Source organism: Acanthochromis polyacanthus, chromosome 14, assembly GCF_021347895.1.
Source record: "Acanthochromis polyacanthus isolate Apoly-LR-REF ecotype Palm Island chromosome 14, KAUST_Apoly_ChrSc, whole genome shotgun sequence".
Lineage (NCBI taxonomy): Eukaryota > Metazoa > Chordata > Actinopteri > Pomacentridae > Acanthochromis > Acanthochromis polyacanthus.
Window position 1 is genome coordinate 10,965,998 of NC_067126.1, and position 26,649 is coordinate 10,992,646.

The 26,649-nt window shown below is 38.1% G+C and overlaps 1 protein-coding gene across 2 annotated transcripts in view; it reads right to left on the minus strand.

Moving 5' to 3' along the window:
• Nucleotides 1–26,649, minus strand: part of LOC110962975 (radixin-like) — a 75,160-nt gene that overhangs the window by 37,922 nt on the left and 10,589 nt on the right. For both annotated transcript variants that reach the window (XM_022211125.2, XM_022211126.2), the window contains exon 2: nucleotides 16,216–16,316. In XM_022211125.2, the coding sequence (XP_022066817.1) occupies nucleotides 16,216–16,227 (12 nt within the window). In that variant the 5' untranslated portion in view covers nucleotides 16,228–16,316. The remainder of the gene's footprint in view (nucleotides 1–16,215; nucleotides 16,317–26,649) is intronic.

Below are 26,649 nucleotides of genomic sequence, written 5' to 3' on the forward strand. Positions count from 1 at the left end.
GACAGAAAACACAGGAGTCAGACAGCTCAGCTGACCTGAAAATACACAAAGACTTGACGTACACACAAACACTCTGCAGACAAAAGCAAATGCCGTCTGCCCCAACAAAGCCCCACAATGCCCCACATACAGACTGACTTTTACAATATCTTGCAGGCAAACAAACAGCCACACTTTTTTTTTTGCAACAATCTAAAGAAATCCTATTCTTTAGATTGTTTAATAAAGCCACACAACTGCAGTAGTAGAGGCATCCTCCAAACATATATCGTTAAAAGAAAATTTGCAAAAAAATTGGTAATTTGGCAGCAATGGTCCAGAAAAAAATACGTGAACAAATGATGAGATACTGTTGATGTTTAAAAACTGTATAAACAGTGAAAGTAACAGCAAATATCAGTAAAATAATGTTTTTTTTTCAGCTGATTTAATTACAATAAAATTGTGATCTTATGGCCACATATTGTAAAAGAATGAATTCCTATGTGCTTTAAAAAAATACTCAATATGCATAATTTCTCTTTCAAATTATGGCAAATATCTGTAAAATACTGATAGTTTTGCTGATTTAAATATAGTTTTAAAAAAGTGTTCATGTTACTTACAGTTTAGACCAATTTTGAATAATGACTTTATAATTGATGATGTGTAATTTAACAAAGTGGAGACAATCGGTAGAATAACTGTAAATTATATTAAAAAATACAGTGAAAAGCATTCCTTTTATACTAGTTATCTCTGGGGACAACTTTTAGAATAAATGTAACATATTTTTAAAAAATTAGTTCAAAACAGTTAAAAATATATATTTTTGTACAGTGGTGAGAGACTAAATGTCACTTTAACATAATTTTTCACACCGTTGGTAAGTGTGTGTGTAATTTTACTAATGAAAATCAAATGTCCAATTTGAAAGCGAAATGGTTTGTTTAGCATCAAGATATAAGACATAAGTCTGTATTTGTTCCAGATGAAATAGGAACAGTGTTTGTACAGTAGATGTTAGGAAAGTGTGGGAACAAAGCCATATGGTTATGTGTGTGTGTGTGTGTGTGTGCATGTGTGCGCGTGCATGCATGCGTGTGTCTGACATCTGTGTTTATGTATGGGAGTTCAGCCATATGGGGTCTTTATAATACAGTCATCTGTAATATGCACATTCACGTTTCCATTTGTCTATCCACACATCACTGCATGTTTCTGTACTCTCACTGATGAGGTCTCCATGGCAACGCCCTTGTGGATGATTTTAATGTAATTTTCTAAAAAGCCTTGTGGGCGTCCTAAAGAGGGATTTTAACACTTGACAGGGCGACCAGGAGGATTGAACCCTCTTCAGGTGAGACACAAGCTGAACAGTTCTACAGAGAAAACTAAAAGTCAAGTTATTTAAGTAAAAAATATGCTGGAAAATTACAAATCACAGCGTAGCAGAGAAGAATTTGATGTCTTCAAATTGCTTGATTCGTCCAGCAAACAGCTCTCCAGGGTATTCAGAGAAAAGTACCAAATCCTGAATGAATATAAAATGCTATGACAATTTTAATTCTTTTCATTTCAAGTTATGTACCAAAATGACATCTTTTATTTTAATATTCCAGAAGCACACCATCATACAATTGTTAAAGACATAAGTCGCACATGCCGTATATAGTGAATTCAAGTGCACAAGATAAAGAACAGACATTCTCTTTGTGCAAGGCAGTAAGAAAAGTCGTCTGTACCTCGAAGATAGTCTGCTTTTGTCTGTGAGGAGGATTGTGTCTTTGTTTCTTTGAGCTCTTTCAACACACTGAACTCCAAATCTTGCTGGCAGGTTTCAAAGTTATCTTGACAAAATCTCCAAAATTACAGCATCTATTAGAGTCACAAACTGTAAAAAAACAAATATAATATCTTATTTTTGATGCTTAGACAATCCTGGAACAAATTATCTACAGTTCTGTCTGGAAAATCAAGCAAATCTAAGCTTAAAATTAGAATATTTCATCAAATTTTTTTCATGCTGCAGGACAAAAAATTTGCCAAATATAAAGCATTTGCTTTAACTAGAACCAGTGGAAAAACAATCCTTGGTGCATCGCAAAAAGCCGTGATTGATTTTAAATATAAATGTAAGCAGTAAAATATTTATAGTTTGAAAAACTATACTATTTTTTTGTAAAAAAAAAAAAAAAAAGAAAAAAAAAAGAAAAAAGTTCCATTTTCACTTTTTTATTGCATTTTTGATATTCATGGCATTCTAACTGTGTCACACTGCACAAAAGACATTTCTAAGTTCTTCCTACTTCTATTCATGGCTGTGCTGTTTCCATAAAGGTGTAGGACTTTATCTTGCAGTGACAAATAAGGCCACAGTGAAGAAAAATGTGACAGAAGCAAAGAAAAACACCAGCTTGGGGTTCAGAGGTTTCACATTAAAGTAACAGGGTGAGTGTGGCTGCTGGAGAGGAAAGGCAGTTACAGAAAAAGAGAAACATGTCTTCTTGCTGATAGCCACAAAACGTTATCAGATAAAGGAGGCGGCTTCAGCCTGTTCACAGACCACCAAGCATTCAGTTACTGCTGGCTGATGGCTCGGCTATGATCCTTTTTGGTCATGTGTCAGGGACATATTCAAAATCTTATTCAAGAAAAAGTTGTAGTGCAAACATGCATTAATTTAGATAATGTGTAATGATCTTTGCAGCCTATATTTATACTTTTTCTACTACTTTCATCCCCACCACAGACAGCAGAAACACATCAGATACACTGTGCTGCTATATGGAGCCTGGCACATCCAGGGCTGACTGTGTTTCTAATTAAGGGGAAGATCTACACCGAGTAATAATTTGCCTTCAAACTGCTGCAGAAAGCCTCCACAGACTGAAATCTGAAATATTTATTGTACAATGACAGTAGCTGGTGATGGAGTCAGGCCAAATGGTTTTCTGACATCTTGAATATCCTATTTAACAACGGGATTAGCAAAAATAATGAATGCCGTTGCTTATATAACTTACTTCAATGAACATATAATGAATGCAGCTAGTTTTGCGCTTCAGCTCATGACTGTTACAGCTACAGTTCAAAATATTGTTGGAGAACAAGTTTAGAAGCTTGCAAGTATCTATTCCTCCAACGGTGACTACTACCAGCACATGGCCTGTTACACTAATGCTACAAATTTATTAGCACCTACTGCAGGGACAGAGTCAATGAGCAGCGTTCATCATTATGCAAACCATCAGCGCCTCTGACTCATTCAGTCTCCACCAACTGCAACATTTTGCAGAGCTTCATTCAGGCCTCTGAGCTGAAGAGTGGTGGACAGACTTCAAATTAGCTTTAAATCACTGGTGTAATGACAAATAGACCGTTATCATTCTATACATTAAATCAACACAGCAGAAAAGAAGATTTTACTACTAAATTCCACAAGTTTTTTAGTAATAAATACCCCTCAATTCCAGTCTAATAATTAAATAGTTGGCCGTCTGTTTATTAAATAGCCTTTTAGTTTTGTTAGTGTTGTTAACCATTGAAAATGCAATAATTAGTTATTTTAATTGCTGTATTTATGATGTATTACAGTATGAAATATGGTTTCAGCATCAGCATTGTGATGTCAAAAAGTTGCATGGAGTATAAGGTAAAAATAAGGCAAAATTTAATAAAGTGCATGATGCTATATTGCTTTTTTGGTGTTTTACGCAGAAAAGTCCCATTTCCCATGATTAATTTACAAGAGAAGTCTGATTTAAAGTTGTTCTTCTGAAACTTTTTCTACAAGACACATAGTTTATTGATGTGCAGGCTCTACATATGCACAGCAAAATGAGCAAAGGAGGAAGATTTGGTTGCTAAAAGTCATGCAACATCAGTTGCAAGAAAAGATTTCAGCTGCAGAAAAGATGATGTTGACTAAAACAGGTGCTCTGTCTGCAGGGTCACCACACTGTGCTTTCTTAGCGCTACAAAGCTCTTTATAGTAAGTGCAAAGCCAAATTTGAATATAATCCAAACCAATATGCATAAATAAAATAAATCACTAAACATAAAATAAAACACCCACTGTACATAAATACTGTAGGAGTTTGGACAGGAACCCGTTAAAGTGCACCGTGCATTGGATTGGATGCTATATTGCAAGTCAAAGTAAATGCAAATGCAAAATGAAAGATGTTGCAGAATAGTCTGCTTCCTGCATACTGTAGAGTGATACCACTGGTGGTACAGGCAACACAGTACTAGTTCACAGTAGTTCATATATTTAACATATGGCCCGTAGACAGCTTATGAGATGACTGCAAAGTGTAAAAATTACACAATGACATTAACTGTAAATTGTAAATTTGTCAAAGTATACATTTTAAATAGTTTCTCCTCGACCATGACAAGTTGTTTTGATAATGAAGTAAAACACTACATTGTTCAGTTCCAGACACCTGCGACTAAAAGTTTTGTGCCTTTGCAGACACTCTGATGTGTGTAAATGACAATTTGAGGCATAATGTTGTTGAAATTTAACCGATTTTTCAGAAGAAATTTCAGGACGGAAAGGGAATGACTGTCTCACCATGACGTGTATATGCCTGGCACTTTTGCAGTCTTGGATTGCTCACATTTAGTGCAGTCATATGTGAGGGATCTGGGCCTTGGGGCTGAAGGGAAGGCTGGGGTGGGGAGGGATGGCATTGGGTGGGCAGGCATGGGTAGGCGGGACAACTTTAAATATTGTAACCGAAATACTGCGGCATCAGTTCTATGTTTTATATTCTCCTACCTGCAGTGTGTGCCCAAACAAAATGCATCACAATGCAGTTAATGGAAAATTCAATAGAAACAGTCAAATGAAGAAAAGAAATTTCAGGATGTTCATAATGTTTTTTACAAAGATAGTTCATCACGTGAACATTTTCCGAATGTACTTGTTTGCACTAAAGCAAAGGGAAAGATTTGGAGTTGTTGATATTTATGCTCTGATTTTCCTGGTCTGGCCCACTTGAGATCTAACTGGGCAGCATTTGGCCCCTGAACTAGAAAGAGTTCGACACCGGTGGTTTATAGCGTCCTGAGTGACAGCATGACTGTGTCACATAAAGAGAAGTAAAGCTTTAATCTCTGGTGCGGCTTCCTGGTCAACAAAGAGGAGAAACATTTATTTTTACACTTTTATCAGTAAACATGAGATGTATTAGGGTTTTAGTAGTTCTAATTACAGTGTTGTGTTGAATTCCTGGCTCTTTAACTTGTCATGTTTGTCATGAGACTGCAGCTAAGGAGGCTCTGGGGAGAATGCATCCTGCTGTGTTTACCAGCATCCTCCAGAGCCTCCATGTTATTCATAACACGCACTGACAGCTAAATAGTAGACCAGTGTGTAGAAGCAGAGGCCGCCCACACAGCACAGCCCACCTGTTGACTGTGTTTGTGTGTGAGAGAGACAGTCAGACAGCCATAATTAAAAGCTGTTGCTAAGCTGGTTATCAGCGGCTTTAAAGGCAACCAAGGCCGCGCCGCCTTCTTCACCTCAGCTCTGTTTGTCATCATCATCCACTCTTTCCACTCATCTACTAACATTTCCACTCTTTGTTTCTTGACCTCTACGACTCTTTTCCGCTCAGAGAGTTGCTGTTCAAAACCCACTTTCCACCCCTCTTTTTCCAGTCTGATGTAATAATCTGTATATTTACCACTAATGCTTTAAACTCGTTGACAGCTGAGAAATCCATCCGTCAGCACCATGTTTAGTGCAGTAAATCCTGGAACTGATGCTTTTTATAATTATACAGAGATCTGCAGGCTGATTTGGACTCGAGGAGGAGTTGACATGGCAGCTTTGCAAAAAAAAAAAAAAAAAAAAAACATCTCCAAGCAGAGAATTAAGGCTGATAAGCAGCACAAGTGATAGATAAAATATTGCTTTTTAGTAGCAGAATCCATATGCTACAAATATTCCCCACAATCATTATTTACACCTATATACACTTATTTTTAGATATATTTGCTTTAATCTGACTTTTCAGTCACTCGTTCATTCACATATTCATTTATTCATCCTTAAATTTACTTTAGAGTACATTATGGCAAATGGGCTTCATTTGCAGTGTAGCTGAGCAAGAAAATGAAAGAAGTAGATGTATAAATAAGAAATTCTGGAAAAAAATACAGCGAAAATATGAAAAAGAGAAATTAGTCAACTAATAAAACATTATTCTGAGCATTTCAGTTAAAAGAACTACAAATTAACTAAAATTAGGGCATTTGGAATAAAAAAAAAGATGAAATGAGATTCATGAGTTCCTATAGTCTGAGGTAACAAAAATTGCTTGTTTTCTCCAACAAAACCTAAAAATATTCAATTTGATATCATTTAAAATGAGAAAAACATCACATTCTCACATTTAATATAGGAAAGCTTCAGAGTTCTTTCTTGTTTTTGTTAGATAAATCAGTTTAAATAATTAAAAGATTAAACTTACTTGATTAAAACAGAGATTTATTAACATTAGCTGTTTAAGAACTATTTAGTTAAATGTTTAGTGAATGTATATACAACAGTAGATAGAAGATAACCCAACCCTGGGCATGTATGTAATGCTTAAACGTCTCATGTCACAACTACGACCAGCAATATGTTGCTATCACAGCCCTCACTTCTCCAGTTCTAGGGTTTCTATCAGATTTTGCAGCCTTTCTTCACAGATTTCCTCACATTCAGCTATAGAATTACTGTTGAAGTCCAATGCTGATGCTGGCCGATAAGAACTTGAGGTCCTATTTATCTTCAAGTCAAACTCAGTGAGAAAACCAACTCAGACCAACGTACAGTGTTGTCCAGGTATTTCTGACCGTTTGTGTTCAGAACTATTCTGTAAATCACACTGAACGCTGGCATTTCATCCTGATAGTTGAACAATCCGTCTTTTCTTTAACGCGCTGCAGTGAAAACAGCGGCTGAACTGAGTGAATGTTGTGGAGAGGAGGTGGGAGGAGCGGCCAACTTCACACCCTCCCTCTAATTAGATTTAGTGACTTGGATAATTCCCATTATATAAATGAAAATGGGCCCATAAATATTTAAAGCCTCCAGTGAAGGACCGCCACCCTCCCTCCACAAGCCCCCGGCCCTTTGGGACTCCATCACCAGGAGGGGCAACATGTGCAAAACGCAGCCATAAATCAATAATGCACGACGTCCCATCTCACACCCTCAACAAGCCTCATGCACGCTCATTCACACACACGTTGAACAAACTGTGCAAACAACAAAGTCTGGACTCAGGCAGACAGTTAAAATACTGTAACTATGCATTTTTACAAGTGTATACCACTGAGATGTTCACACAGAATGCTACTATGAAAACATACAAACACAGATCCGCACACAAACACACATTATAGGAAATCAATACACCATTGAAAGGATTCTCTAACAACCTTTAACCCTCCAGGGTGTTCTTTTTTCTCTTCATGTTTGCTCGTCTTTACATTTCCCATGTCTCCTTTCTTTGTCCTTCCCCCACTCAAAAGCATCATTTGTAGCTGAAAGGGTTTGAGGTTTAGCCTGCTTTTAATTAAGTGCTTGTTGGATCGATTTAATAGTATCTGAAACATCTTCTGCTTTCTAAATCCAAAAACTGCAAGGGTGAGGTGAAGGGTCCTAGTATCAGATCTGGACCATGTAGCGCTATACGAAGACATCAAGTCGGGTATTTTTTGAACAACAGTCAACTTTTTTAAGAAGAAGAAACGAGTCCTGATGAGTTTTCAGAACAGATTTTCCTCTGGTTGCACTCCAGACACAGAGGAATCATAATGAGGACAGAGCACAGGAGGCTAAATGTTTTGTCAATATCTTTTTTGGGTTATGTGACTCAGCGTTGCACACTGTAATTTAAAACGAACTTTCAGCTACTTCAACCAGGGGAGGTCTGAGGGCACGGACTGGAACAAGAAGGGCAAAAGGCTAGGGCGACTTAGACCTGCATGGTAGTTATGGGAAGAGCAAGTGAGGGAGAAGCTCCATTATGAAGGGACATACTGAGCTGTTGCAAACTCTTGGAGTTTATTCATGCAGCAAAATCGCATTTTCTTTAGAGGTATGTATGGCATTTTGGATCGATGCATTTAAGTAAAAGGACTGAACATTCTATCAACCAGTTTTCTTATTGCTATAGATGAGGTGTCTTCCACCAGTATGTATCTCTTCTTCTTCGTCGTATTCTTATTGATGGAAAGCTTTTTCTAATTCTTTTTCACTTCAGCCCTTGACTACAAAGGAGCCAAAACAGCAAATAAGCATGAAGCAAATCCAACCACATTGTTGTGCTGTACCTCCCCATGACTTCTGACTTCTCTGGGGACAAAAACTTGTGTAAAATAGCAGGAAATTCAGAATTAAAGAGGAAAATCTCCTTTGTTGGGTTCAGTTCAGGGCAGTAAATGTGCTTCTGTGACTCTATACCTAAAACTTACAACCTGAACCTCTAAATGCAGATGGTGAAGAGCCATGTGTTTCTAATTCTCTGAAAATGTCACAAGTCTAATTAAAGACCTGTACCTCAGGAAGGAACTATGTACTTGACAGATGCAAACCTCATTAACAAAGATCACAACGTAGATGACGGCACATACTGTACATACTGTCTGTCATGACTCAACAAGCTGGTGCTAAACCACATGGAGGCTTAAAAAAGGAACATTATGAGGCATTAAATGGATGAAGCTTCATTTATTATTAAGAACCAAGACTCTCGGAAGCAAGCCTGTACCCTTATATTCAAGATCCAACCAATTTCAGCAAACTCAGCTGATTCAAGAGCAAACATCAAATTCTCAGACAGGAGGTGAAATGTGAGGAAATTCTAAGAATTTCATTTAATCACATCCCGTCTGTGCAGCAATTCTTTGGTTCACCTGCCGACACAAAGCTGCTGCTGTACCACCCCCCACTTCAACAGCATGAAAGAGCACCGGGGGTCACCGTGGTACATTCAGGGGTTCGTGTATGTACACACAAAAACCCATTAAAACACAGCTGTGGGGAGGATCACGGTTCAGAGCAGATTCACGTTTTAATGGCCAGCCTCAGGTCAACCAGCTCAGGATCTGTGTTGTCTTTTAGGAGGTCGACAGGCTGCATCGAACAAAACAAAACTCCCCTGCAAAACGGGTGTGTTATTTGAGAAAGCGTTTTCCATCACAATAATAAATCTACTGACAATTTTACAGGTTAATTTGTTGATCTAAACGATTAAATTCCTTGCAAAAAAGCAAAATGACCACTTCAGCCATCAAGGATCAAGAAGAACCCTTCCTAACCTCAACTAATGTCCTCATTGTTTTCCACGATAGAGCTACACGTGAACTATACATAAGGGGTCGACTGATATGGGTTTTCCACGGCCGATACCAATGCAAAGTATTGGTCATCAAGAAAGGCAGGTAACCGATATCTGGAGCAAATATACATAAAATGTAATATCTTAACAGCATGTGATAGCAGAGGACCTATCATTTATACCTAGGCTTCTTCAATAATAAGGGTGATTATAACTGAATAGAAGTAATTAAATTATCTGTTTATGTGGGATTGACTGAGATTGATCAGTTTGTCTCCTGCAGTTTTGTCTGCTGTTTTTCTCTATTTTCTTCATTTTTCACTGTTCTGTCATTTTTATTGTCCACTAAGGTCGAGGTCTCAAATCATTCTTAATTACGGTTTTCCAGACTCTCTAATCTGTGGCTGCCTCCTGACTTAGCAGGTAGATGTTAGCATAGCATTAGCCACCGTGAGAGAAGCTAATTTCCCGATTTGTGGCAACATCTTGTGCTTCTTGTTCAGTTTCTGCTGTTTGAGAGACATATCTCAGACCACAGAGTGACAACAGAGAGAGCATGCTGCTTTCTCTGAGACTAAAATAAGAATCACAATTTTGTCTCCCGATCTACTGAAGAGCAAGTTTTGAGCTTCCTCTAGGATTGTATAATGCAGCATAAATGTGAACTGAAATTTACATAACCACAAAAATGTTAAGTTACACTGGAAACTTTGACACTATGAAGATTAATTTAAAAAGAGAGTTTGTTATTTGGCTGCAACTTCAAAGCCAATTCAAGTTAGTTGTGCTTCTTCTTGCTCTGTGATGATTATAATTTAACTGTAGTGGTGCATGTAGTCGACTGATAACTGGAGCCGAAACCAACTGAGGTAATGCACCAGTAAAGTGCTGCTGAAGAAAAACATTTGGTATATTAACGTGTTTAAGAACAAAAATAGTTTAAAATATAGATGTCAGTTTCACCAAAACAAAGAAACATGATCACCTTTGTTTTAGCACGTGGTTCCTAGATTTTAAGATATTACTGGTTAATTTATCCTCTCTGCTAGTTATGTTTATAACCTTATGTATGAGGAAATCAGATCAGCTGAGTCAGTGACGTCTTTTAAGTTGTTTCCTGTAATCTGAGAGCCTTTCCTGCTTTATTTGATTTTAATTTTATTTTATCGATTTCAATTTTATTTTTATTTTTTAAACACTGTTGTTATTTGCTTTCATTTGTCTCTTAAATCCTGATATTTTCACGTCTGTATGTTTGATTTTGCTGCTCTGTAACTTGAATTTTAGCATGTCCTCTATAAATAATAATGAATGTTCTTATTATATTAATATTTTTAACGTCTAGGTCATCGATTACAACAATCTAATGTGTTTTCCATGTCCATGTCTTCTCCTTTTGTTGTTGTTCATTAGCTGTGAGCTAATGGAGCCCAGCTGCTTCATGTGTTCAGCGGTTATCAAACGCGCCTGCAGGCAAAACTCAACTTCAGCTTTTAATCCAACTTGACATTTAAGCATTTGCAAACCTAAAAATGCTCCGATGAAGCAGTGAAAGGGCCGATGTGTTTACTATCCGACTGTTGGTGCTAATGTCAGAGTGCAGTCTGATGTAACCAGAGTGGGAGTTTCCCCTGCAGGCCGCCCTGGTGTCGTTTTTCTGGACGGGATGTGAACAAAGTGCCCGTCACTCAGTCGTCTCCCAAATCCTCCTTTGTCCCTTTGTGAGTCGTTTGTTTTGTTCTTCCCGATGATATGGTTCGATAATCTGAGCTTTAGTTCCTCATTTCAACTTTCACTTCTGCTTCTCTCATGTCTCCATCTTCTTGGCTTCATCTCTTATCTCCCAACACATCATTTCTCCCACTGTTCTTCTCTGATTCTGTTCTTTTTCCGATTCTTTCTCAGAGAAAATAACTCATTTTACACTACATAACTTAAAGACTGTTACACTACCTCAAATGATTTTTCTAGCCAGCAATGATTCAGTGAAAGGCTTCAGCATGATGATGTTGGAAAAACACTGCTTCCTCGATTGTATATTTTTTGTCTCTTATCAGCAATTTCAACTTTCCTCTCCTTTTCATTTTCCTTTGACTAGTTCTACACTGTAAATAAAGAATTTATACAAAACCTGAAAATGCTGCCAGAAAAAATAAGCTAAACAAAATGGTGGAATACTTAACATTCAAAAACTGCAAAATAGAATGGGAAAATAATGCCAAATATCTGTAAAATAGTGATGTTTAAAGCAGATCTAAATCCAGTAAAATAATGAAAATTTAGTTGTACATTTTTTAATAGAAAAATGGAAAAAAACGTATTCGTAAAAACGCACACTTTCTATGTACAGTTTTGGCCTTTTTTTAAAAACAAAAAAGGTTTACAGTCAATATGTAAATGCATTTCCGTTTTTTGATTAATTTAACAGATATTATCTGTGTCCCAACAAAACGGGATAAATATGTAAAATAACAGCTAAAAACGATTTACCACTTTTCAGTCCTGAGACATTTTCTTTCAAACAAGAGCAAGTATCTGTATAATAATGATTTTTTTTCTGATTTAAACACTGTAATTTTACAGTGACACACTGTGAAATAACAAATAACTGTTTGTAAAAATATAGATTTTTTCGTGGGCATTACATGCAGTTTTGACCTGTTTATTTATTTATTTTACAATCAACATGTAAATTACTACTTTTTTCAGCGATATTACAAGATGCTATGTGTAAAAATAATTCCCCATTTTCCAGTCCTTAATATACATACATTTGCTTTGAAATAAATGTAAATATAATATAATAATGTTGTTCTTTTTTTGCTGCTTTAAATATTTTACCATTTACAGTTAACATATAAATGAATACTTTTTCCTATGATTTCCAAGTAATTCTCTAAATTTTATACAGGGAAAATCTGTAAAATATCCATAAATTGCTATTAAAGACTGTTTAAAAACATTCTACAGTGCTTTACCTTCTGTCTCGCCTCACGTCCTCTCACTTCTCTTTTCATCACATTTGCCTCGTCTCTTTCCAGGAATTGGTCCTGGCCTAATTCCCCATTACCGAGATTGATGGACTAAAGGCTCTGACGGTACAAACGCTGGCTGGCTGTAGATAACGCTGTAAGCAGCCAGCGAGTACGTGCAGCAGGATTGTAAACACCCTCGACTATAAGCTTAATGTCCTTGCTGAAGTTTACACTGACCTTTTTGAATCTATCTCGATGTGCCTGCTTGAATTTGCTCCAGTGGTGCATTTAGTTCCTTAATTCAATTGACTTTTTTTGATCTATTGAAGCAGATATCAATCAAAATAGTCCTTGCATCAGTGGCTGCCAAAGCAACCAATAAAAGTCAATATTTAGTTTCCACACTGAGGCTTAAACCTGCTTCAGTTTGCAGAGATAATGTGGCGAGAAAATACCTGCAGTTTAAGCTGCCGAGGTCAAAATATAATAGAGCTAACATGCTAAAAAAGGTCCAAACCAGCCGAGTATAATCCTGTTATTTAAGCTGCAGTTCAATCTCAGGCTGTATGTGTTTGTGTCAGAGCAACATGAAAGCTGCCTGTGTCCTTCAGCCTAAAAATAGAGCACAGAAAGCCCTCTTTGTGTCGGTTCCTTTCAACAGACAGGACGGTTTCACAAACTGTGTGCTTCTGTGCATGTTTGTCCAAAACTCTGTGCACTTCTGCAGCACTTTACTGCTGACTGCTGGAGCTGATCACTGACTCTGGACTCCTAGACAAACTCCAGAGAAGCAGCAGGTATGAACGGCACCAAAACAACTGCTTCATAAAAAAACACACTCACTTTTTTCTATTTTTTCTGATTTGTTTTTTTGTCAGAGCCTAAAAACCATCCACTACTTCCAATAAACTTCTTTTCTTAACCAGAAACTATAACCTCTGGAGCACTATTAGATGATTGGAACAGAAAGCACTGTTTAAGCACAGCCCAGCTGCACCTATCTGAACTGAACTCAATGATCTTGACTTTGCTGCAGGAATTTTTACAACTAAAAAACTACTATTTTGACAGGCAAGCTGTGATTTTTAGATCTAACTCTTATTCTTCATGACCTACAACTCAACAGGAAGTCACTTAAAGTTTACTCAAACAGTTTGGAAATCAAAACACCATTAAGAAATGTTTCGTACATTACTTTACTCATTGATGCACAACTCTTAGCTGGTATATTACGGTCATCTAATGTGGGGAAACCCTAATACCTCTACGAAATTTAAATTCAAAACTACTAATTCTAATTTCTTAATGCCTCTAAGTGTTTCTATTTCCATCAGAGTCCAACCCCAGATTCTTACAATGCAATAAATAAACTATTTTGACAGATACTGCGACTGCAATAAGTCCTGATTTCAGTGTGAATGGTCATTTTCCTTCTGAATAAAATGATTTGTGCTAAATAAACATGTCCTATTAGTCTCTGTTGCACCATAATGCTTAATTAAATTATATTTTTTAAATTCTACCTTTATGGAAAAAAATCGCTGCTGCTGTGACTTCATCTGGTGATTTTAATATATTTTAAATCAGCTGTTTTGCCTGCTTGTACAGTATGCTGAACTAAATTAATTAGCTGGAACATAAAACTAGCATTAATGTGTGAACAACCCTGACAACAACCTGATGGTAGACGCAATATCGGCTCCTAAATTTTGTTTGAGCTCATGAATTTAAGTATTTTCAGTAATGTACTGCACATATGTCTAATCGCTTTTTACTTTTAGGCACTGCATTTCTTAGGTTATGCCATTTGTTTGTTTTCTGAGCAATATCTGGCACCATAATTACCTTAGGGATTAAGAGAGTTTTATCTTATCTTAGCTTTAAGCAATAATTCCTTTGGTTTAATGAAGAAAAGAGACAAGAGCTTTGCTGATGTCCCTCAATATTTTAGAGAAAACTCCAGTTTGACAATACTTTAATATTCTTTATTATTTTATTTTATTAACTGATATCTAACCAGGAGAAATCCTATTGAGATTATAAGAACCTCTTCTTCAAGACAGGCAGCAGCAAATACAAAACACAGTTACAAAATGACACGTTTAAAGCACAATTAAAACACCAGCAAAAAGAAACTAGTAAAAGATTACATTTATAAGCAAATTATTCAATGCATGTTGTGGAATCAAGATTGAGCGAAACGCGCAGTTTGGATTTAAAAGCTCAGTGAGATCAACTCAGTTTAATTCCAATCTTTCTGCAACATATTCCATGCAAAGGTGCAGAGCAAACAAAAGCCTTTTTACCCAATGTAGTACGGACATATGGAACAGAAAGCAACAAATGATCTTGCGAACGGAAAGAGTATAGATGAGCACTTTTCTCTACAGTTCAGGAACAAATGTAGGTGCAAACTAGCCTAGCCACGCTATACCCATGTTTCTGACGGCACAAGGGTCTAGGGAAGCTCGACAGGGAGGGAGGCGGGCTAAAAAATTCTCTATCAAATCCCTCTGCAGCAATTGGGTAGGTATACAACCAATCAACGCAACGAATAGGCCGACGTAGTTCCGAGAGCACCAGCGGATTGTGGCTAAGTCCCATTAGCTTCCCAACCAGCGGAGCCAACTGGTATATTAAGGATTTGCCATATCCCGTCGGCATAAGTCCAAATACGTCTTTCTTCTCAATGAAACACTTCAGTGCCGTCCTTTGTTTATCTTTCAAGTTGAATTTTACCTTCAAATCTTTAAGGGCTGTGGCCAAAGCCGAGTGGAAAGATAACTGTTTATTGTGCGCCGGTTGTTTCTGTCAGAATCATCACGCCTCTGTCGTCACTTTGTTACGCCCGCCTTCTGACTCTACACTTCATGGTGATTGGTCCGGCCAGTTTTAGGAGAATCCAGCCTCGAGGCTTATGGAGGGTAACTAGACCCACCCTGGCAGAGAATTAAATTCGTTGCCGTGGGTTGTCTAGCGCGGCTAGGCGCAAACTGAAATCATTTAAATTTGCACAAAGTCAACACTGCCAAAATCTCATATCTCCATCTTGGGGGAAGAAATATAAGCCATCAGAAAAGACTGTCTTGTATTATAGCAAAATTTGATCCATTCCATCCATTAAAATCTGGATAGTCTTCAAGCAGGCATACTATTAAAATATTTTGTTCCATTCATGTGTATGAGATGCGGCAGGAATTCAGTTTTGCAGATGAAGCCTCAGACTCATCTTCACTGCTTCTTAACAGCAAAATGAATATCTTTGGGTTGTGGACAGAACAACAAGATGTCATCCTGGGCTTTGGAGAACACGGATTCATATTTTTAGCCCTTTTCTGACTCTTTACCAACCTTTTATGGATCAAACAACTGTACAGTTAATCTAAATAGTAATCAGCAGGTAGACGACCGATGAAAAAACAACATTAGTTCTGAGCAGATTAGGCCTGACTGACTGTGGCACTCGTATCCAGTTCTCTTTATCAAACACAATGGTATAAATCTAAAAAAAAAAAAAAAGCATTTAAAGTTCCAAAGCTTCCTCTCTGAACAGAATTTCTTGGCAGCTCAGCAGGCAGCAGCAGCAGCAGCAGCAAACTGTTACCCAGAGCAAAGATCAGTCGGAGATTTCAGCTCTAAGATCGGAAAGTCATTTCTTCTCTCATTGTACTTGCAAAAAGCGCCAAAAAACCATCCCAGGAGCCACATGTGCTCCAGAAACAAGAGATCTCCCCAGCAACAATCCTCTACAACCAGGAATTGACAGGCTGTGGTAACTGTAAATTTATGGCGATACATCCTGCAGTCTGATTCTGAAAAACCATGTGGGATTAAAGAGCAGCAGGAACACTTTACATGACAGGGCTGCAAGTATTAATCTGTACATTAATCTCAGCATGTTCGGTACTAACCGGTTTGGGCATCTTTCGCCTTTCTCCGCCCGTCCCCTGCTGCTGATAAAACAGAAAGAAGTCGTCCTCCGTCTTCCTGCCTCTCTCCGGGGCACCAGCGCCTGAAACACAACACAAATAAATGTCAACCAACAAACAACATCTATCATGCAGCAAGCTTTTCTATACTCAGTTCTCCCATTTTTCTGTTTGTACATTCAGTAAAAGATAAAAAAAAAGTCTCACTATTAAAAGAGAAAAAGACAAGAATTTTGTACCACATCTCTTTTCCACAACTCCAACCTCCTTTTTGTTGTCTTTTTGTTGATTTAACTAAGATTTACCATCTCATGGCATGTAATGGAGTAGTCCCTTAAAAAAGTGGAGGGCACATACACACGTGGACAAAATTGTTGGTACCCCTCAGTTAAAGAAGGAAAAACCCACAATTCTCACTGAAATCACTTGAAACTCACAAAAGTAACAATAAATAAAAATTTATTGAAAATTAAATAATCAAAATCAGCCATCACTTTTGAATTGTTGATTAACATAATTATTTAAAAAAACAAACTAATGGAATAGGGCTGGACAAAAATGATGGTACCCATAACTTAATATTTTGTTGCACAACCTTTTGAGGCAATCACTGCAATTAAACGATTTCTGTATTTGTCAATGAGCGTTCTGCAGCTGTCAACAGGTATTTTGGCCCACTCCTCATGAGCAAACAGCTCCAGTTGTCTCAGGTTTGATGGGTGTCTTCTCCAAATGGCATGTTTCAGCTCCTTCCACATATGTTCAATGGGATTCAGATCTGGGCTCATAGAAGGCCACTTTAGAATAGTCCAACGCTTTTCTCTCAGCCATTCTTGGGTGTTTTTGGCTGTGTGTTTTGGATCGTTGTCCTGTTGGAAGACCCATGACCTGCGACTGAGACCAAGCTTTCTGACACTAGGCAGCACATTTCTCTCCAGAATGCCTTGATAGTCTTCAGATTTCATCGTACCTTGCACACTTTCAAGACACCCTGTGCCAGATGCAGCAAAGCAGCCCCAAAACATTACTGAGCCTCCTCCATGTTTCACCGTAGGGACAGTGTTCTTTTCTTCGTATGCTTGGTTTTTGAGTCTATGAACATAGAGTTGATGTGCCTTACCAAAAAGCTCCAGTTTGGTCTCATCTGTCCAAAGGACATTCTCCCAGAAGCTTTGTGGCTTGTCAACATGCATTTTTGCAAATTCCAGTCTGGCTTTTTTATGAGTTTTTTTCAGCAGTGGTGTCCTCCTTGGTCGTCTCCCATGAAGTCCACTTTGGCTCAAACAACGACGAATGGTGCGATCTGACACTGATGTACCTTGGCCTTGGAGTTCACCTTTAATTTCTTTGGAGGTTGCTCTGGGCTCTTTGGATACAATTCCAACGATCCGTCTCTTCAATTTGTCATCAATTTTCCTCTTGCGGCCACGTCCAGGGAGGTTGGCTACTGTCCCGTGGGTCTTGAACTTCTGAATAATATGAGCCACTGTTGTCACAGGAACTTCAAGCTGTTTAGAGATGGTCTTATAGCCTTTACCTTTAAGATGTTTGTCTATCATTTTTTTTCGGATGTCCTGGGACAATTCTCTCCTTCGCTTTCTGTTGTCCATGTTCAGTGTGGTACACACCTTTTCACCAAACAGCAGGGTGACTACTTGTCTCCCTTTAAATAGGCAGACTGACTGATTATGAGTTTGGAAACACCTGTGATGTCAATTAAATGACACACCTGAGTTAATCATGTCACTCTGGTCAAATAGTTTTCAATCTTTTGTAGAGGTACCATCATTTTTGTCCAGGCCTGTTTCATTAGTTTGTTTTTTTAAATAATTATGTTAATCAACAATTCAAAAGTAATGGCTGTTTTTGATTATTTAATTTTCAATAAATTTTTATTTATTGTTACTTTTGTGAGTTTCAAGTGATTTCAGTGAGAATTGTGGGTTTTTCCTTCTTTAACTGAGGGGTACCAACAATTTTGTCCACGTGTGTTTCAACTGTGCTGTAATTCCTTTGCCGTTCACCTGATTTGGATGTAAATACCCTTAAATTAAAGGTAATGTCTACAGATACGGACCCGTACGGATACGGCACTTTCCATTTGCCGACAGATACGGACCCGTATGCGAGTCTCGCGAGTCAAGAAGCTGCTAACCACTGCAAACTGTTGAAAGGTAAGCAAAGGTTAAGGTTAGGGTTAGGCTTAGGATCCGTACCTGTAGTACCGATGCTACGGGTCCGTACCTCTGGAGTCTACCGGGAGTCACGTGACCAGATCTCGCGTATCTGATTGGCAAATGGAAAGTGCCGTATCCGTAGGCCACAGGCTACGGATACGGGTCCGTACCTCTAGCAACAACCTAAATTAAAACAGAAAGTCTGCACTTGAAGCACATCTTCATTGCTTCATTTCAAATCTATAGCTGGTAGACTAATGCTAGACCAATGCTGAAAAGTGTGTCAGTGTCCAAATATTAATGGATCTGACTGTATCTTGGTCATTATGTCTCACCATATGTGTTATATCTCCCTTTTTTTTTTAGGAAAGTCAAAGTTATCCAGATCTTACATCATTTGATATGATATTAGTAGCAGATTTTTTATATTAGCTTGTAAATAAAGGGTTACATGCATGTCATCATAAAATGCTGCCAGTAGAGATGGACTTATAGAATTGTAAAGGGGACTTTGTCTGGAATCTAGCAAAATCAGAACTATAATGTTTGAATATAGCATTTTTGGTTCTTTTATGATTTTATCTGGTGTTTTTGTATAGATTCATTTTGCAAATCTTGAGCTCTATGTCTCTGTTTGCCCTTTGCTGGACTGCTATATGAATACAGTTATGATCATTACACTGTATGAGTTAGAAAGTGGAAATAAATATATGTTTAGAATAGAATAGTACAGAGTAGAATAGAATAGAATATCCTTTATTAATTCCACAAGGAGAAATTTGCAATGTCACAGCAGCAAAGTGAAAGAAAAAAGCAAGACAAAACACAATAAAAAACTAAAGAGGTGAGGTATACGCAAAACAATACACCATATAAATAAGAAAAACAGAATAACACAAGGATAATGAGAAGAACAGAGACCTCTATCATAATAAGAACACAAATTTAAGAATATTTACATGGAAATAAATGTCCTTATTTTGTTAATTGAAGTGTTCCATTACAGTGGCCTTGTTTCCAGAAAAGGCAAACCAAACAAATGGATCAAAATGGGTGAAGAAACTAATAAAAATATGACTTAACAGACGTTTATAATGTTATTACTTCGATATGTTCAAACTGCAGAATTGCAAAGCTCCACTTCTGCTTCTTCTTATGATCGGATGCTAACCTATCTGTGCAAAGACATGCTAACGTCTCTGCAATAACTGCAATGTATTTAACAGCATATGTATGAAATAACAAGTTTACTTGTCATCGAGCTGCAACAGTGAATCGATTTGCTGCTTAAAGATACATTAACCAACAACTGTTTTGATAACAGATTAATCTGAGCATTTTTAAAGAAAAAAAGTTAAAACTCCTTGATTTCAGCTTCTAAAATTTTTAGAATTTCTCATTTCTTTACTGTTCAGTGGCAGTAAGCTCAATACCGTTGAGTTGTAGACAAAAAAAGCCATTTGAAGGCATCATCTTTGGCTTTGGGAAACAGTGATTGACATTTTTTCTCATTTTCTGACAATTTATAGACCAAATAGCTAATTAATCAATCAAAAAATAATTGACACAATAATCAAAATAATTATCCATGGAGTTATCGCTGTAGAGATGGACGCACAACTGTATGCAGGTTAGAAATATTATTAAATTGTTTTCTTTTGCAGACACTGTCACACAGACAAGCAACTAGAACTGTTGGAAGATCAAGTTTAGCAGTTTTACATCTCGCTCTAATGAAAACTTCCAGAGAAATTCACCCAAGAAGAACAGAATTTGGATGCATCTGCCAGGCTCTACAATGTAGCTGTCAACACTGGCTCAATTTTGAGTCGCACCATATGTATGTGTGTGTAAACTAACCTGAAACATATTTTTGTGCTTTAAGTCTATTTTTACAGAGCTACAGTGAGAGTGTGTCGGGCTGTGAGAGCTGCAGAGCTGTAGCTGACCTACTCTCAATACTTTGAGCTCATCCTGTGTAGTCAGACAACTGAAGCTGCTGCTGCTGCTCATGTTCATGTATGTGTTCAACCTTTAGCTATATGTCTCAGAGTAAAACCACATGACTGGAAATGATGCAGACAAGACAGATTTATCAGTTTCTGCTGTTTAAAAAGAGGAAAACACCCCCCAACATTAATCTAATATCTGGTAAACAAGGACAAAAAGCCAATTCAGCTTGATTTTCAGGCTAAATCATATAATCGTCTGATCTTTACCATCAATATCCCGATACGTTACAGAACATAGAGCAGAACAAGTGACCTAAACTTGAACCAGGAGACTCCCACAGGTGATATTAAGAGTCAGCTAGCACTCATCTCATGTTATCAAGCAGCAGCTGCCACCGAGCTTCTACTACTTTGGCTGCAGCAGAAGATTCTCCAGAGTCCAGCGCCATGAAACACAACGTTAACATCAGATGAGAGAGCAAAAAGTGGTTTGCTACAGGGAGAACTGGGCAAGAGAAAACCAGACACAGATATCGCAGAGAGAGAAATGGAAACAGAAATGTAGGACGACAAAAGTAGCTTCCACTTCTCTCCTCCGCTGCTCTAATTTGTCCTTTTTATTCTTTTTTAGAGACAGGCCCTTTAACTGGATTTTTCTATTCATGATAAGAGCGTGGTGTTATTAGTAATGCCTTGTTACCTTACATGATCAGAATGTAAAATATAGAGTTTAGAAGTGCCCCACAGGTGCCAGAAATAGATTTTTCTCAATTGTTGGCATAAAGAATTACACCAGATGCAATAACAAGCATTTTCTGAGGTCAGAAACTAAGGGTTTTAGAATCTAAATTATTCAGAGTTGTTCAGAAGGATTGTCTCGAATAATGTGATCAGAATATATCAGCAAAGAACTGTAGATTACAGGGAATGAATGAATAAATGATTATGAGCTGCTTTTGTTTTGTTCTTTCTTGTTTTTTTCACATTTCAATCATATGTTTAATCATTCATAATTATCATATTCTGTATGCATTCACTTAAATAAATACTAAATAATAATAGTAATAATGATAGTGATATCAATTTCTGATATTGTTAGTGGTTATATGCAAGATCGTATTGATTTTGAACATTTACTTAAATAAAAGAGGGATATTTATCTAACATGTACATTTTCAGCCCATGTCATGCCTCTACTGACAGCCTCACAATTACATATTTTCAATTCTAAAAGGCTGTTTTAAATGAGTCCACCACAAACTGTGACTTTTCTTATTAATATAAAGCAATTCAAAGTATCACATAGCACAGACTATAATATTTTAGATCTAACTATTAATGCCCTAGAAGTCACTGTAAAGTCACACAAAGTTTGCTTGAACATTTTGGAAATCAAAATATAATACAGAAATATAATTGAAATGCTTTGAATTAGGGAAAGACCAATTATCCGCAGATATTTGGCATTTTCCCGATTATCAGTATGTGTATTTTTATTGGTCAATTATCAATAAATTAAATACACAACTTCTGGTCTGATGCAGCCTCCTCTCTCCATCTGTCGTCATGTATATGGTCTCAGAAATATCTCTCAAGCAGCAAAAACTGAACAAGAAACACAAACCAGGAAATTAGCTTCTCTGACAGTGGCCAAGGCTATGCTAACAGCTAGCAGCTAAGTTAGAAGACTGCCACAGATTAAGCTGAAATAGAATCTGGAAAACAATAATTAATTGGACCTTAATAAGCAATAAAAGTAACAGAAGACGGAAAGATTTAAAAACTGAAGAACAGCAGATAGAGGACGCAAATTGATCAATTCCAAATCAATCGATCAATCAGTATAGAGGGTCATTGCATCTTGTGGTGTTCTGAAGGTATCACACCTATTGCTAGGAGCTGCTTTAATAATGAAGAAGCCTAGTTATAAATGACAGGTTCCATGCTATCGAATGGTGTTAAAGTATAACATTTAATATATACTACCATTCAACAGTCTAGGGTCACTTAGAAATGGTAAATGGTTGTATTTATATAGCGCTTTTATCCAAAGCGCTTTACATGATACGTCACATTCACCCATTCACACACTGATGGCGGAAGCTGCCATGCAAGGCGCTAACCACGACCCACCAGGAGCAATTAGGGATTCGGTGTCTTGCTCAGGGACACCTCGGCATGAGCTTGACGGGCCGAGGATCGAACCGGCAACCTTCCAGTTACAAGACGGCCACTCTACCCACTGAGCCATGCCGCCCCTTTCTGAAATGTCCTTTTTTTTTTAAAAAAAAAAATGCAGGTTTTTTTCAATGAAGACACCTTTAAATTAATCAGAAATACAGTCTAAATGCTGTTAATGTGGTAAATGACTGTTCTAACTGGAAATGGCCATCTACATAGGGGTACAAACAAACATTTTCAGCAACCATCACTCCTGTGTTCTAATGCTACATTGTGTTAGCTAATGGTGTTGTAACTGATGATTAGAAAACCTTTGTGCAATTATGTTAGCACATGAATAAAAGTGTGAGCTTTCATGAAAAACATGAAATTGTCTGGGTGACCCCAAACTTTTGAACAGGAGTGTAGATAATTTCCAAACATTGTTTGATGATCTTTGTCGGTGACGAATAATCACTATCGGCCCTAAGAAAACCACTATCAGTCGACCCCTCTGAATCATTCATGCACAGCTCTTGGCTGGTATATCACAGTCATGCAGTGTGGGGAAAACTCTTCCAATACCTCCATGAAACTTAGATTCTAAACTACTAGCTGTTAACTTTAGTTTTGTACCTCATAGAATTCAGTGTAGCTGGCAGATTTCTTAATGCTTCTAAATGTTCCACATTTCCATCAGAATCCGACGGCAGGCTTTGAAAAGGGATTTTTACATATTTTAAATGAATATTCTCAGGGCAAACTGCAAATTTTATAATCACATCAGAGAGCATATGCTATGGAGAAACTCAGCTCTAATTCTTCTTTTCACATTAGTTCCCTGAGAAATTCTCCTTGATGTGTCACATAACTGTGGGGCATGTCCTGCAAAATCAAAGCACCATTCAGCCGGACCCTCCGTCATCTATCAGTGTCCTTCTGGTGCCAAATCCTGAAGGTAAACCAGGCCCTAGTGTGCTCCAGCAGTCAGACTGGCTTCTTTCCCAGGGCGTAAAAGTAGTTTGACTAAGCCTGGTTTGTTCTTTCAATGACCTCTACACCAGCATTTACACTAGAAATAGTAAAAAGTGAAAAACAGCAGCAATGTGGCAGCAGCTAGAGCAGAAATATTCACATGTGAATGCAACAAAACATCTTAAATCCTGCTTAAACTTTGTAGCTCCAGCAAAGGAGTCAGTTCTGCTCGAATAGATTGTTGCAATTTTTTTCTTTTTATAGGATTACAGCTGAATTAGATTCTCTTTTAGTAAGTCTATCGATTTAATCATTTTTAATCAGTGCAAGAAATTAAATTAAGTTAAAAGTTCAACCGTGCAGGATTTTCACTGATAAATCTTCATTTGTCCAAAATGTGTACTTGGCGCCTAATTTAATATCTTCCTCACGTACAATACACTGAAGTGTTATCAGTCCCTCGACTAAACTGTTTTATTTAAAGCGGGCAGATTAAATAAAACTGCACAATATGCAGCCTGTATTGAGTTTATCAGCCAGGTCAGACTATGCAGTTTCCCTCCACCTCGGCATCTCCATCTGCTTGCTCTTTCTGTTTCACCTTATCAATGGCAGTAAGTAGGTGAGGAGTTGAATAGTGCACTGACGGGAGAAAAAAGGGAGGCACATAAGAATTCAAAGCCTGACTTGACCCATATACCTGCAGTGAGGAGATAGGTGAAGACACTGAATGCTGAAGCAACTAACAGACTTTTATTTAAAAACTGCAATGCTGACAGAGGGAGATAATGAGTCTTTAACTCATCCTGACTATTATTTGGTCATATAATGAAACATATTTTGGATGAAAATGCCTTTTCAAGCTCCCTTTCTGTTGCGTTTTAAACGGTGTTGCTTTGGAATAATAGTGGCCCAAGGGAAAGCCGATAACATCAGCTTTGTTCTGCATTCGGCAAGGTGAACACGACCACAATGTGCAAAATGTAATAGATTTAAATGCTCCAGGCTTTAGGGAAACAGATGACCCTCCCACTGCCTACGTATACATATACACCAACACCTAAGGGTGACCTTTACTGGCTGCTGTAAAGCAACAGTACAAAGGAGGCTTTTCAAGAGAACACAGGTCTGCTCTGTGTAGAGGTCCGCTATCTCATAAACCTGGATGTATAAAGCCTTCAGGATGTGTGTGTGTGTGTGTGTGTGTGTGTGTGTACAACCGGAGGGTCACTCCCAGGCGGATACAGCTTCCAGGTCACCATTCATGCAGAGAGAAACTCTGCTCGGTGCACATAACGGCTCTTTCATGTCCCTTATTTTCTCCAAGTCAATATCTGCACTGCTGCATGTTGCGCACACTTTCAGAGAAGCACCTGCATAGTCCTGCTTTACAGATTTCAGCTCTGTATAGCTGGTCAGGTCTGGTTTCAGTCAGCAAGATGCTGTTCTGATTGTCCTATTCACTTTTGTCTTGTTTTGATTTATGACATTTTATCTGAGCCATGAAATCACCTAAACTATGCCAATCGCACAATCGTTTGAGGCTGATAAAACCTGTCCATGCATACAGAAATAAATCTGGTTAAAATGCAAACGCAAGGATTATCTCTATTTTACATTTAAAATACTGTTAGTTGGGGCTGCACAGTGGCTTGGTGGTTAGCACTTTCACCTTGCAGCTAGAAGATTCCTGGTCCCATGGAATTTGCATGATCTCCCTGGGCATGCATGGCTTTTCTCCAGCTTCTTCCCACAGCCCAAAAACATCCTGAGGTTTATTGGTAACTCTAAATTGTCAGTAGGTGTGAATGTGAGTGTGACTGTTTGTCTCTGTGGGTAACCCTGCAACAGGCTGGTGACTTATCCAGGGTGTCCCCTGACTTCACTCTAAGTCAGCTGGGATAAACTCCAGCCCCTCTGCGACCCTAATGAGGATTAAGCGGTGAACAGACAATGGATGAATGGATGGATACTGTTTATAATTGGAATCATTGTGGGGTTTAGCTAGCAACAGGCCACCATGAGAGCACATCAGCATAGCCAGACCATTCTCTAGCACTGATGCTGTACTGTGTAGAATGGTCTGGTTTCACCTCATTATATATATTCTGCTAGCCTAGCCGCGCTAGACCCAGGTCTGAAGACGCAAGGATCTAGGAACTCTTGACAGGGAGGGAGGTGGGCTAAAAGGTTGTCTTTCAAATCACTCTGCAGCAATTAGGTAGGTATACAACCAATCAGCGCAACAAATAGGCTAACGTAGTTCCGAGAGCGCCGGAAATCAGAGGATGCAGGAGTTCGGTGAAGCCTTATTTATGGGTGAAGCTCAAGTATATTACAGACATGTTAACAGAAATCTTTAGGGGCTGTGGCCAAAGCCGAGTGGAAAGATAACTGTTTATTGTGCGCAGCCATCTTCTTGTCTAGCCTTGTTTCTATGGTTGTTTCCGGTTGTTTCTGTCAGAATCGTCGCGCCTCTGTCATCACTTAGTTACGTCCGCCTTCTGACTCTACACTTCAGGGTGATTCGTCGGCAAGTTTTAGGAGCATCCAACCTCGAGGCTTACCGAGGGTAACTAGACCCACCCTGGCAGAGAATTAAATTCATTGCCGTGGGTTGTCTAGCGCGGCTAGGCTAATATTCTGCTATAGGAGGAGGCAAAACGCTCTGGCCCATTTGTATTTCTTTAATCACTATCTGCTTGGCAAGTGCTAATCCATTGTTTTTCTGTAACTGGATATGCTAACTTCTGATGTTTGCAACTACGAATGTTCAAGATTAAAAACAAACATTTCAAGTGCACATATGACGCTGGGATAGACAGAAATAGATAGACAGAAACATACATGAAGTGGGAGAATTTATTATTTACACTAATGCTGTGATTCAGTTCAATTGTATTTTCTGGCAGATTGAAAGTTTCAGTGGTTGTTTACGCTGCTCATTGATCAATGTCTACTATGTGCTTCAGCCACGAATGCTTCGGTTCAACTGACATGAGCTCAGTCCTGTTATTTAATAGCTATACCTCGTACATTTTGCAGCACGTCTGACCCGCAGTTTAAGCGGTCATGTTGATGGTTTTATAAATTCATGCTGTCCTCCTTGTATGGCAGTCACACTTACAGAGTCATCTCATGCGCTCCATCAC